This window comes from Triturus cristatus, chromosome 5_2 (genome assembly GCF_964204655.1).
Source record: "Triturus cristatus chromosome 5_2, aTriCri1.1, whole genome shotgun sequence".
NCBI classification, from domain to species: Eukaryota; Metazoa; Chordata; class Amphibia; order Caudata; family Salamandridae; genus Triturus; species Triturus cristatus.
The window spans coordinates 51,245,773-51,259,738 of record NC_140588.1 but is presented as its reverse complement, the minus strand read 5'-3'; the positions used below and the strand labels follow the sequence as shown (position 1 = coordinate 51,259,738).

General features: G+C 50.7%; 1 protein-coding gene across 1 annotated transcript; it reads right to left on the bottom strand.

The window, feature by feature from the left end:
- Window positions 1-340: 340 nt before the first annotated feature.
- On the bottom strand, window positions 341-12,843 carry LOC146822645 (myosin-2-like). The gene is made up of 3 exons (XM_085606256.1): window positions 12,673-12,843; window positions 651-754; window positions 341-511 (listed from the first exon to the last, which is right to left on the bottom strand). The coding sequence occupies exons 2-3, from the start codon at window positions 750-752 to the stop codon at window positions 341-343; spliced, it is 273 nt and encodes a 90-aa protein (XP_085462382.1). The 5' UTR covers window positions 753-754; window positions 12,673-12,843.
- Window positions 12,844-13,966: the final 1,123 nt, after the last annotated feature.

Here is a 13,966-nt window from a genome sequence, read left to right as displayed (position 1 = left end):
ACCAATAAATGGTAGGAAATGGGCATGCTGTTAGCGCACTGTAAGCTCACTCCCTGTCTGGATAGACCTAAAAAGTATGTTTACGGTCGCAAACCCTGAATTGGGATTTTTACAACAGTAAAAATGATTTGTACATCAGGCCCAGAACGCGTAATGTTGTAGCAGGATACCCTTTCAGCCTAGGGTAAAATGAGTGTATTTCTGCAACTCACACTGATCAGAAGTTATGCAGTTGTTTCTCCTCACCCCTCTAATGTTGACCTTTCTACAGTAAGGCCAGTTTCACTTTGAATAATGAGATTAATCCTCTTAAAATTAATGCATTTAAAGTCTGATGCTATTATCGAAGATGAGGGTTATAGCATGCCCTACCTTCTGTGCCATCGGGCTCGGCCTGCTCCTCACGCTGTTTCTGCTTGAACTTCATGTTTCCATGGTGCATGACTGCTCCTGTCAGCTTGCAGATGGCGATCTTCTCATCTTGGTTGAATCCCAGGATATCAATGGCACTCTGTTGTGAAATAAGGGGGATCCTTTTATGAATGAGAGACTCTACTTAATGGGATGACCATGTATGGTAACTTTTACACCCCTTTCTTGTAGCAGGTTTGGGTGAGTAGGCGAGGAAGCCCCAGTTCATTGTCACTTACATCTGTAGCCAGCAGCTCCTCTTCGTCATCGATGCTCTTCACTGCAATCTCATCCTGCCTTTTGTTTTGGTAGTCATATGGGTTCGTGGTGATGAGCAGCATTTCTGTTGAAGAGAAAAAAATAGAATGCATTAAATAATGCAGTAAAACACTTGGGAAAAAAAAAAAAAAAGCTATACCTTGCTGGACTCCCCCGGGTGTCTAGTTTTCAGAAATGTGTGGGTTTGGTAGTTTTCCAAGATGGCAGCAGAACCCAGGGCCAAAACCCCAGATGACCGCTCTTGCAAAACCACGTTGTTTTGTGATAGGCCACGCGAGTGAGGCATCATTTTTATCGGGAGACCTGGGGAAATGCTGGGTGGTAGAACATTTGTGGATCCACACTCCTCTTGCAAAACCAGGTCATTTTCGGATACATAGGGGGCATCTGAGTTTTTGGTTCCGAGTCGGCAGCTATCCAGGGAAACCTACCAAACCCACACATTTCTGAAAACTAGAGACCCAGGGGAGTCCAGGCAGGTATGGCTTGCGTGGGTCCACCAACGTTTTCCTACCCAGAATCCCCTGCAAACCTCAAATTTTGATGACAAAATCATTTTTTCTCAAATTTCTCTGTGGGTAAGTTCTGGAATCTATGTGGATCCACAAATTTCCTACCACCCAGTGTTACCCTAGGTCTCCCAATAAAAATGGTACCTCACTCGCGTGGGTGGCTCTAGTACCCGTGACAGACAAGGGCCCAATACGTATTGAGGAGACATCAAAATGACCTATCACTAAACAATCTGGTTTTGCAAGGGGGGTCACCTGAGTTTTTGGCCCCGGGCTTGGTGGCCATCTTGGAAAACTACCAAACCCACACATTTCTGAAAACTAGACACCCGGGGGAGTCCAGCGAGGTATGGCTTGGGTGGATCCCCCAATGTTTTCCTACCCAGAATGCACTGCAAACCTCAAATTTAGCTGAACAAATCCAGTTTTTCTCACATTTCTGTGTGGGAAAGTTCTGGAATCCACGTGGATCCATACATTTCCTACCACCTAGCGTTCCCCTCGTCTCCCAATAAAAATTATACCTCCCTCGCGTGGGGGGGGGGGGGGGGGGGTCAAGTACCCGCGACAGGCAAAAGCCCAAAACGTATTGAGGAGACATCAAGATGACCTATCACTACACAATCTGGTTTTGCAAGGGGGGTCACCTGGGTTTTTGACCCTGGCTTGGCGGCCATCTTGGAAAACTACCAAACCCACACATTTCTAAAAACTAGACACCCGGTGGAGTCCAACAAAGTATGGCTTGTGTGGATCCTCCAACGTTTTCCTACCTGGAATGCCCTGCAAACCTCAAATCTAGTGGATAAAACCAAATTCTCCACGTATTTTTGTGTGGAATCACCATGCCGGCACAAATGTCCTACCCCACAGCATTCCCCTCAGTCTTCCGAGTAAAAGGATACCTCACTTGTGTGGGGGGGGGACAAGGGCCTGTGACTGGGAAGACCCCAAAACATAGGTAATAAGGGTATTGCACCAAGAATTCTAAGCGCTAAATTTCTTTTATAATAAATGTTTAGCCAATTCTGCATTCGACACCCACACAAGTGAGGTATCATTTTACTCGGGACACTAAGGAAAACGATGTGGGGTAGGACATGTGGACTGCCATGGTGAATCCACACAAAAATATGTGGAAAATGTGGTTTTTTCAGGTAAATTTGAGGTTTGCAGGGGATTCTGGTTAGGGAAACGTTGGGGGATCTACATAATCCATACCCCATTGGACTCCCCAGGGTGTCTAGTTTTCAGAAATGTGTGGGTTTAGTAGGTTTCCCTAGGTGGCCGCCAAGCCCGGGGCCAAAAACTCATGCGACCCCCCTTGCAAAATCAGGTTGTTTTGTGATAGGTAATTTTGATGTCGCCTCAATAGGTTTTGGGCCCTTGTCAGTCGTGGGTACTTGACCGACCCACGCAAGTGAGGTACCATTTTTATTGGTAGGCCTGGGGGAATGCTGTGTAGAAGGAAATTTGTGGATCCACACAGATTCCAGAACTTTCCCACACAGAAATTTGAGAAAAAAGTGATTTTTTCATTTAAATTTGAGGTTTGCAGGGAATTCTCGGTAGGGAAATGATGGGGGACTCACGCAAACCATACCTTGCTGGACTCCCCAGGGTGTCTAGTTATCAGAAATGTGTGGGTTTGGTATGTTTCCCTGGATGGAGGAAAATTAGTTTTTTTGGACAAATGTTGATGTTTCCAAGGGATTCTGGGTAACAGAACCTGGTGAGAGCCAGACAAGTCACCCCATCCCGGATTCCCATGGGTGTCTAGTTTTTAAAAATGTATAGGTTTGTTAGGTTTCCCTAGGTGCCGGCAGAGCTAGGGTTCAAAATCTACAGCTAGGCACTTTGCAAAATAGTTTATTTTTACTGTAAAATGTGGTGTGTCCACGTTGCGTTTTGGGCCGTTTCCTGTTGCGGGCACTATGCCTACCCACACAAGTGAGGTATCATTTTTCTCCGAAGACATTGGGGAATGCCGGGTACGTGGAATTTCGTGGATCCCACAGATTCCAGATCTTTCCACCACAGAAATTTGAGGAAAATTTGTTTTTTTGACAAATTTTGAGGTTTGCAAGGGATTCTGGGTAACAGAACCTGGTGAGAGCCAGTCAAGTCACCCCATCCTGAATTCCCCCGGGTGTGTAGTTTTTTAAATGTATACGTTTGCTAGGTTTCCCTAGGTGCCGGCAGAGCTAGGGTTCAAAGTCTACAGCTAGGCACTTTGCAGAAAAAGGGTCAGTTTTTACTGTGAAAATGTAGTGTGTCCACGTTGCGTTTTGAGCCATTTCCTGTCGCGGGCACTAGGCCTACCCACACAAGTGAGGTACCATTTTTCTTGGAGGACTTTGGGGAAAGTGGGCTGGGGGGAATTTTGTGGATCCACGAAGATTCCAGAACTTTCCACCACAGAAATGTGAGGAAAATTTGTTTTTTTGGACAAATCTATAGGTTTGCAAGGGATTCTGGGTAACAGAACCTGGTGAGAGCCAGTCAAGACACCCCATCCTGCATTCCCCTGGGTGTATAGTTTTTAAAAAATGTATAGGTTTGCTAGGTTTCCCTAGGTGCCGGCAGAGCTAGGGTTCAAAATCTACAGCTTGGCACTTTACAAAAAAAGGGTTATTTTTCACTGTAAAAATAAAGTGTGTCCACTTTGCGTTTTGAGTCGTTTCCTGTTGCGGGCACTAGGCCTACCCGCACAAGTGAGGTATCATTTTTATCGGGAGACTTAGGGTAACACAGAATTGTACAGAAACTGTTATTACCTATTCACTTTTGATGCATTTCAGCCTTCCAAATGAAAGACAATGTGTAAAAAAAGAAGTCATTTTGAAAAATGACCTATAATTCTCATGCTAGTATGGGTACTCACAAGTTCAGAAATGTGCAAATATCTACTGTTTCTAAACTCTATATTTTGTTCCAATTTCAGAAATACATAGGTGTCTTTCATACCAATGTTTTCATGTATATATTTCCCAAATGAATTGCTGTATACCCGGTACAGAATAAAAAACCATTGCAAGACGCTGCTCAGTTATTGGCTCAGGGTTTGTCGTGTTCTTGGTGAACCTACAAGTCCTATATATCCCCACAACCAGAAAGGTCCAGCGAATGTAACGGTATATTGCTGTCAAACAGCTGTCCGAATTAGAAGAAGTTACAGGTGAAAAGGTTGACACATATGGCTGTTTTTTTCAACTAATTTTCAATTTTTCCTATATTCAACGATTAGTTTCTATAAAGAAACCTTGAAGGATCTACACAAATGACCCCTTGCTGAATTCAAAATGTTATCTACTTTTCTACAATGTATAGCTTTCCAGGATCCATTATTGCTTTCATACCCATTTCTACCATTAACTGGAAGGAGGTTGAAAGCACAAAAAATAGGCTATGTCCCAGAAAAATGCCAACACTGTGTACATTTTTTTTGTTTTCTGACAAAAGTCTGCTTGTCCCTGAAAGCTGGGAAGATGGTGTTTTCAGCACCACAACCCCTTGTTTGATACCATTTGCAGGGAAAAAACCAGACGCTTTCATCTGTAGCCCTCTTTCCCCCATTTAAAAAAAAATACTGGGTCCCCTCCAGGTGAATCCAAAAACCCTGGGTACCTTTAGAATCCCCATGATGTTTGAAAAAAGGACACAAATGTGGTCAAAAAGTTACAGGGGCGCAAGCGCAGACTTCCGCAAATAGCCAAAAAAAGGCTTAGCACGGGGGGGGGAGAGGCACAGCCGCGAACGGGTTAAAATGTCAGTGTATTAGTCTCATATTACATGTAGCATGCAGTAGATATTGAACATCTGTGTGCAAGTATGACTAAGAACTACATTTCAAATGAAATATATGCAACATTAGTGCACACATTACATAAGTCATTGTTATTTCTAAAGTAACTACATTTTCATTATATGAGGATGGTTTCTACTCAATCCTCCTAACAGTAAATATCATTTAATGAATTAAGGTACACAGTGTGGGGCGTGGCTTGCTAAGCAAAGATGGTGGACGCATTTTAAGAGTGCTCCGGGACCCCTCCGCCATCCGCCCGATATCCTTACCTGACTCGAGCCATCCAGCGGTGTACTTTGCTGTGAATGCTGGGGATCAGCTCTGGCTGCACCTCCAGGACTTTTGGAGCTTCGCTGTGCCGTCCTGCTGCCGAAAACCAGGGCATCGCGCCTCGCCGGCAAAATGGCGGCCCCTCTCTGGTGATTGCGGCCCTGAATGCCCCTGAGGTGCCCTTCCCGGATCCAAGTGTGCTGCTGTGGTGAGGGGTGCACCTTGGCCGCGCGTCCTGGGGAGAAGCGGCTGCCGGCCTGACGGACTCTTCCCCTCACCGCCTGGCGTTTCCTGGTCGGTGCCGGCGGGGGCGGACCTGTGAAGGAGGAACTTCGGCCACCCGGATCCGACTCGCGGCCGGAGGGCCTCCCAGTGGCGCTGCGGCGGCCTCGGCTGCTACATCAGGCAGCGTGGGTGAGAGACAGTGGCCGCGCTCCCACTGTGACAGGGAAATCGGCGGAGGACTCGGAGGCTGCTGTTCCGGTGCCTGTAGAGTGGGTGAGTCCTGGTGGGGGTCCGGGACGGCTGCTGGGGCCCCCCGGGCAGCGGGCGCCTCTTCCCTCGCCTTTCCCCCTAACGAGTTGTCTGCCAGCATCTGCCCTGGTCCGGACCCACGCTGATTTCCTGGAGGGGCGAACTCCCTGTGGCCTAGCGGCTCGTGGACTCCTTAGTGGCCGACCATCAGATCTTGCCGGTGAGCGGGGTGTGGGCCTGGGGGTTCGGCTGCATCATCGAGCAGCGGGTTGGGGGGGTTGGTATCGGCACCCCCCTCCTCTTGCCCTCCGGGGTACCCCAGGTCCTGTGTGGCTCCTTCTGCGCTCCCCGGTGGGGCCCTGGGGTGTCTGGCTGGCCCCGCATTTTGGGTACGGGGGCCCCCTTCTCCTCGGGGATCCGTCCCTGCAGCGCCGTCGGCGACAACTGGGTGCAGCATCTGGCGGGCACCTGCCCTGGAGTTCCCAACTTGCCCGCTAGCGGTGCTTCCCGTCGGCCACAACCTTCTCCACTGCCTTGGCGACATACAGGAGGTGCAAGTACGTCACCCCCCACGACTGACTGCCTGGCGTTCCATGGAGGTGGGGTCGGGTTAGCCCACGCATGGAGCCCCCACTGGGTTGCTGATCTGCTGGTCATCCGTCTCCGCCACTGGGAGGCTCCGCCCCGCATCCACCAGCACCCGTGCCGGCGTGCCCGTCACCATCTCTGGCCCTGCGGACTGGGTCGTGGGGCGCCTGGCCCGGCCGCTGGTTCTGGTCCCCCCTTGCTGCACGCCTTCCCGGGTAACCCTTTGGCTCCACCGGATGGTCTTTCGGACTGGTGAGGGTTCTTAGCCCTGGTGTGGGGTGTTTACGGTTCTGGGTCCCTCGGCCTGGTCCCCGAACTCTCAGCGGCGGTAGGATTGCCCGGCAACTATGGGAGGGACAAGGGCCTCAAGCCCACACAGGCCCCCACTCAGACGAAGATGGACCGGTTCACCACCTCCGACCCGGACCCCCCTGGGCAGGTGGCCGGGGCTCCCCACCCACCCCAGGACAGGGATCTGAATACCATTCTTCAGGCAATCAGTGCCTCACAGGCGTCCATTGAGGGGAAGATCGGAGAAATCAAAGGTGGACGTCTCCCTCCTCCGACAAGACCGCCACAACGCCACCGTGCGACTTGCGGAGGCCGAATCCCGCATATCCACAGCAGAGGACGACATCTCACACTTGAAGGAACAGGTAGCTCACCTCAGCACCCACACCAAGGAACTCCACCGGCGTGCTAAAGATGCTGAAAATCGCGCACGTCGCAATAATCTCTGCCTGGTGGGGTTTCCCGAAGGGGTCGAGTCGAATCCAGTGGCTGCCTTCGTCGAGGCCTGGTTCACATCGTAGATGCCCAAGGATGCTCTCTCTCCCCAGAGCTCCATCTCACCCCAACATACTGAAAATCCTTCATTTTAAAGATCGGGATGCCATTCTGCGGGCGGCCCGGGCCCATGGTCCCCTCAGGTTCCAGAACCATACTGTTATGGTGTTCCAGGACTACACCAGGGAGGTGCAAGATCTCCGTCGTTCTTACACGGTTATTAAAAAGAAACTGTGCACCCTGGGCCTACAATACCAGCTTCAGTTCCCAGCACGCCTCCGGGTCATCTTTCAGAACAAAACCCAATTTTTCGACACACCCCAGGCGGCATGGACATGGCTGGCGGAAGAACGTCCCCTCCGCCAGAGGCGGGACCCTTCCCCAGGCCCCGCGGGCTCCCAACCAGTGAGGCCGCGGTTGCCGGGGTGCTGGCGGAGCACTCACTCCCGCAGGGGGCGCCGGTCTCGGGCAGCAGCATCCAGGTCCCCAAGTATGGCAACCCATGGACTCCACGACTCGTCCAGCCAGTCAGGCTCTCCACACCGTACCAGACACCAATCTGTTGACGAGCTACTGGGGACATCCTCATTGCCGACCCGGGGGGGTTCCCCCAGGCTTGACTCGGACCTCTCCCGTACTCCCACTCTCTGAGGTATCACTGAGCTAGGTCTGCTGCTTCTCGGTCACTAGGTGGGATTCTCTCCTGACTAGCTCTTGAACATTGGTAGAGTTTCACGCTCACTTCCTAGTACATTTGGCCGAATCATGGTTCATCCGTCCACATGGAGGGGTCCTCCACGCAACCCACCGGAGCGTTTTAGCTTGGTTACTGTTACAATGGGGGGTCGACAGATACTTCCGTTCCTGAAGTGTAGGGAGGGGGGAGGGGAGAAAGTTTGGTATTGGTGTTTCCTTAGGTTGTTGTTGCTTTTATTGTTTTTTCATTTCAGCTACCACGGATCATCTCGCGCCGACCCACCAGGGGCCTGGCACGAGCTCGCTGCATGTGCTCACCCACGCAGAGGCAGGCTCCCACCCATGCTCCCACGTCCCTGTAGGGATGCACGACCCAGATCCATGTTTCACCTGTCATGACTGACACAATTACTCCTAGGGCATCCCTTCACGTTTTATCGTGGAATGTTAATGGTCTCTTGGACCGCGTTAAACGTATGGCAGTCCTGCACTATGCGCAGTGCCTTGGCGTAGACGTCCTCTTACTTCAAGAGACGCACCTGATGGGTAACTGTTACCCCTTCCTGGCACGCTACGGGTACGACAGAGTGTGGCATTCAGGCTTCTCTAGGGTTTCCCGAGGGGTGGCTATCCTCCTAAAACGCACCCTGCCATTTGTACTCACACAGGTCTTTCACGACCCCCATGGCTTATCGGTGACCATTTGTGGCCTGGTGGCCGGCTCCCCCCTCAACCTTATGTCCATCTACTCCCCCCCCCTCGATGCTGGCAGTTACCCTTAAACACACTGCGGCCCACCTGAACGCTTTGCCTCTGGGACCTACTATCATTGGGGGTGACTTTAATACAGTCTCCTTTCCGGCCGTTGATACGACGGGCCCTCCCTCCACCACTAGATTGGCACAGGCGAAACAGCTAAGGAGCTGGTCCGAGTCTCTGTGCTTATGTGATGCGTGGCGCACCTGGCACCCCCCTACCGCCCAATTTACCCATACCTCTGCAGCACACCACACACAGGCACGCATAGATGCGATTTTTGTCCCCTTAGTTGACTGCTCTGGGATTGTAGATGTTCGGATCCTTCCTAGGGGGATTTCTGACCACTCCCCGGTGCTTCTTAGTACAGGGCCCCAAGCCCTCCCGCCCCCTCCCCCCCCCCCTCTGCCCACAGAATGAATGGAGAATGAATGCCTGGTTCTTCCAGGATAGAGAATTCAAAAAGGCGGTGGGGATGGAACCCAAGCAATACTTCCTTACCAACGATGGCTCGGTGGCTTCCCCGGGTACCTTATGGGAGGCGGGGAAGGCTACCATTCGGGGTGTTGCAAATGGTCAGCTTAGGAGTCAGAGACAGGTGCAGCTGCAGGAAATTACCTCGCGGGAGGCGCGGGCGCTCCGCCTTGAGCAATCCCTTGCCCTGTCCGACGACACGGTCCAGGTCCGACAACTCACCCATCTTCGGGCCGAGATCAGGCAGTTATCCCTAGAGGCCACTAAGATCCTTTGGAGATCGTCAGTGTCAAGAGTATACGGCTGGGGAGATAAAAACGGTACGATCCTGCATTGCCTGGCCACATATCCTAGAGCCAACTGCATTATCCCAGAGGTAGTGGACGACGAGGGTGCAGTGCATAGCGCTCCACTGGTGATGGCCCGCGTCTTTGCCAGCTATTACCAACGACTCTACGCGGCACGGACCTATGGTAATCCCTCTCAGCCTTCCTCGAGCAAGGACACGTGCAACTCCCTCGGCTGACTCCCATCGCTCAGAAGGACCTAGACCGCCCCATTTCTCGGGAAGAAATTGATGCGGCAATCTCCTTCGTCTCGTCGGGCAAGACCCCGGGCCCAGATGGCCTTCCTCAAGAATACTATGCGTTATATCGGGAGACTCTTGTACCCCGCTTGGCTGATCTATTTGAGGAAGCTCTGGAGAAAGGTTCCTTCCCATCCAAGACGGACATTGCCACCATCGTGGTCCTACCGAAATACCAGCCGCCTTCCCGTCACTGTGCGGACTATCGCCCCATCTCCCTTATCAACACGGAGATCAAGTTGTATGCTGCCATACTCACTCAGCGACTGAAGCCATATCTGTCCCTGCTGGTTCACCCCGATCAATGTGGCGTTATGCCCAGGCGCGGGACCAGACACTGTCTTCAGAGGTTACAGCTGGCTCTGGCCCACCGGCATCTCCTCACTCCATACCTAGCACTCCTTTTTATAGACTTCGAAAAAGTCTTCGACTCGGTGGACTGGGCGTACCTAATGGACGTGCTGGCCGAGATGGGGTTTGGGCCCCACTTTAGGGGTCTGGTCCGTGTCCTTTATGCTCACCCACGAGCGCGCGTGTTGGTTAATGGAGTGCTATCTGAGGCCTTCCCTATTACCAGGGGGACAAGGCAGAGCTGCCCTCTTTCACCCCTGCTCTTCGCCCTGGCGATGGAGCCCCTGGCCTCTCGGGTGCGGGCTGACGATTGCGTCTACGGCTGCGAGTGGCCCAATACAGAGGCAGACAAGATTGCCCTATATGCCGACGATGTTCTGGTCTTTCTGGCCGAACCCGCCGTATCTGGGCCGCGGTGCCTTCAGATCTCTGCAGTCCTTTGGGCAAGCATCTGGTTTCCGGCTGAACCCCGGGTTACGATTGGCAATCCACCATACCGCTTCGGGGTCAATCGGTCAAATATTTGGGGATTTGGGTCACCCTTCTTCCCGACCTGGGATGGTCTCTTAATGTAGCCCCATTGGTAAAGAAGGCCAAGGAGGACCTTCAAAAATGGAAGACACTACCTCTGAATCCCCTGGGGAGGGTCGCCCTGTTCAAAATGATGATCCTCCCCAGATTCCTCTATGTCCTTCAGAATGCCCCTTTCTGCTTCCCCAGAACCTGGTTCAGGGAACTGGATAGTCTCGCTACTAAATTTCTTTGGAGCAGGGGGGGAGAGCGCGCTTGGCCTTGACCACCTGCCAGATCCCTTCCTTTGATGGGGGTATGGGGATGACGCATCTGTACCTTTACTTATTGGCTGCACATCTCCTAGTAATCCACGATTGGTTCAACGGGGGCTGGTCCGACCCAGTCTATCGGCTCGAGCTGAGCGAACTGGGCCTACCCAAAATTCAATCAATGATGTACGGGGGAACCATTTCGTCTCAGTTGCCTGATGCGACACATTCTGTGCTGCTAGCCTGGCGGGCTTCTCTACACCACACTCGCTGGACGCGTAGGCTGACCTAATGCACGCCCCTCTGGCAGGGAACTTGGCTTCACGAGGTTAGTGGGCTGCAGGGGTTTAAATCGTGGGACCTTATCGGAATCTCACAACTCGGGGATGTCTGGGCCAACGGCCACCTGCATTCATTTTAAGAACTCCAGGCCCGTTACTCCCTTCACCCATCCCAATTCTATAGATATCTGCAGCTGCGGCACGCCCTCCACACACATCTCACAGAAGAGACCAGGCTCCCGGAGTACAGTCCTTCCGAAGCGCAAACTATGTTGGGAGACTTGGGCAAAGGGGGTATCTCCCGCATTTACCACACTCTTGTCAATAACACAAGTTGCGGGACCAATGAGTGGAGTGGGTGGGCCCTCTTGATGAGGCAGATTGGCGGGACGCCCTTATGGCACCAAAGACGATTACAGCTTCTGCCAAGCTTAGGTTGATCCAGCTATACTACCTGCACGCCACCTACCTCACGCCCTTGCACCTTCATCGTGCCGGCATCTGCCCAAATGCGTCCTGTGTTAGGTGTGGCCATGCCCCAGCTGATTTTTTCCACGTGGTATGGTCGTGCCCCACTGGCGCGATTCTGGGGATCTATTGAAGAAGAGCTTACGGAGGTTTTGGGATGGACGGTTCCCCATGACCCACGTCACTCCTTACTGGGGATCACAGACGGGTTGGAGGGGACCAGAAATGAAAAGATATTCTTCAACACGGCCATGATCGTAGCCAAGCGCGACATAGCAGCGGCATGGAAATGCCCTGACCCACCCGACCCTGGGAGATGGAGTGGGGGGGGTGGACTGGTGCGCGACCCAAGAAAAAACCCTGTACATGGCAAGAGGATGTCCCAAGAAGTACCGTAGGGTGTGGGGAAAATGGCTGGGTACTGTGGAATGACTGCTATACTTGGGTTAACTTCTGTGCTTGTGTACGCCTGATGGGGCAAGGTATCGTGGGATGTCATGCTCCTGAAAATGTCTATGATTTATTGTGCTCCGTGGTTTTGCTGATCTTCCTTTCGTTCTCCGTTTTGTTGTGTCTAATTTCTCCCAAAACAATAAAAATGTGTTTATAAAAAAAAAAGGAACACAGTGTATATCAGTTCTCTAATTCTAAAGTGAATGCACTCCAATAATGATGTCAAGTACAACACTTTGCATTAATGTTGTTAAGCCACACAGGACACGGGATAAGTGTACATTTATGTTATGTTTTTGTGACGTCTGAAGGTAGAGCTAAAATTATACTCTAGCCTGGGCTCATAACGGTGTGGGAGTACTCCCCTCAACATGTGAAGTAAAAGGCACATCCCTGATAGGACTGGGCATCAGTCTGTAAGGTAACTAACTCTGGGCTGGACTCTTAGTGGGGGCGTGGGAGACCTATATATTATCCATCTAACAATTAGAGTGAGTCACTCCTCACAAACATCAAATGTCTGGCTAAAGTGGTGTCTTGGAATACTGCAGGCTTCCAAAGACAATAACACAAAACGGATTTTTTGTAAATTGTCAGCACGGTGATTCAAGCATATCCCCAAGGAAACAAGAATGACTTCAGTCCTGGAAATAAGAGATAACATGATGTTTTGTCCTGGCCTCTTGCCGCAGCTTACCTTGCCCATACTGGCCTCCTTGTCTCCAATGCCACTACATCCATCCTCAGGGCAGAAGCACAAGCGTTTGGATCTTCGACTGTCACCAGTCCCATCCCAGCACTGTGGTGCACCCCTGCAACGCATGGGATTTGGTGGCATTCGTGGGATGCCCATATCGGCAACCATATGATCTCTGAAGACTGCAGCCACAGGCACAACTTCCTGGGAAAACACAAACGTGACTTTCTTGTAAGAATTACAACCATCTTGGGCACTGCAGATGAGGAGCACCAGGCAAATCGCCCCCCCCCCCCCCTTGATTTAGAGCTTACTGAAGAAGCAGAATCCATCTTTCTCTTCTTAGAATCATGCTGCCCGGCCAGGACACCACTTTACCAGACCTCTCACTTGTTCTTTTGTATACTCTTGGCTTTAGCTGGAATGGAAACACAGCGGGTGCATCCACTACAAAGATATATCTGCGCAGGGTATCTCTTTCACCATGTCTGCTGCGCACAAGGTAGACCCCTGCAAAAGAGAAACATAATTCAGTAACAACTAAGGCTAAACACAAGTACCTCCGCAAATCTGCATCCCAGAATATCATTATAAATTGATTTATAACTCTAATCTGCATCAACGAACAGAACAAGGCACCACTCTGTGAATGATTAATAATGCATGGAGAAAACACTAGCAGTATGGAACGTAATGCCCAGAGATAGTGTTGCCTTGTTTTTTTAAAAATTGTGTTAGAACATTGATAATCAAAACACGGCCCTGCACATGCGTACCCTGGTCAAAATCAGCACTGGGCTGCTGTTTACTCGACTCAGCACTGTACCTTAATAAGATGTTAAATAAACAAGCAGGCGTTGATTTAAAAGTGAATTGATGTTAAAGAAAGGAAGTACCATGGGAGTCCTGCACTGCTTAATGAACACCTTCTTTTTTCAAGACATCCTGCAGCAAAAATATAAAAATATGAAAAAGTCTGTTCAAAATTCAAAAAAGTGTATTTCATTAACATGCAGAACCGTTTCAGCTTAGTACATCAGATTATATCGGTGAATTGAGAAGTATTTTGTTTAAAGTGATAGCTTTGAAACATGAATTCAGAAACATTACTTTTCCCCCCACCCTGACAGCAATGTCAATAGTGAAGTAAGAGGCAAGTCAGTTGTTATGTGTACTCTTTGGGTGGCCTGGGTTCCTAATTCTCACGAATAACATTATACTTTATTAAATCAAATACAGGAAACGTTTTTTGTACAGAACACATCATGAAGTCATGTATTTCAAGGTTCTCCTA

Bases quoted from the DNA above. Each gene is read 5' to 3' on its own strand.
- LOC146822645 (XM_085606256.1), bottom strand. From the start codon at position 752: ATGCTGCTCATCACCACGAACCCATATGACTACCAAAACAAAAGGCAG. The intron at 512-650 runs GTAAGTGACAAT...ATTTCACAACAG, and splicing joins AGGAGCTGCTGGCTACAGAT to AGTGCCATTGATATCCTGGG.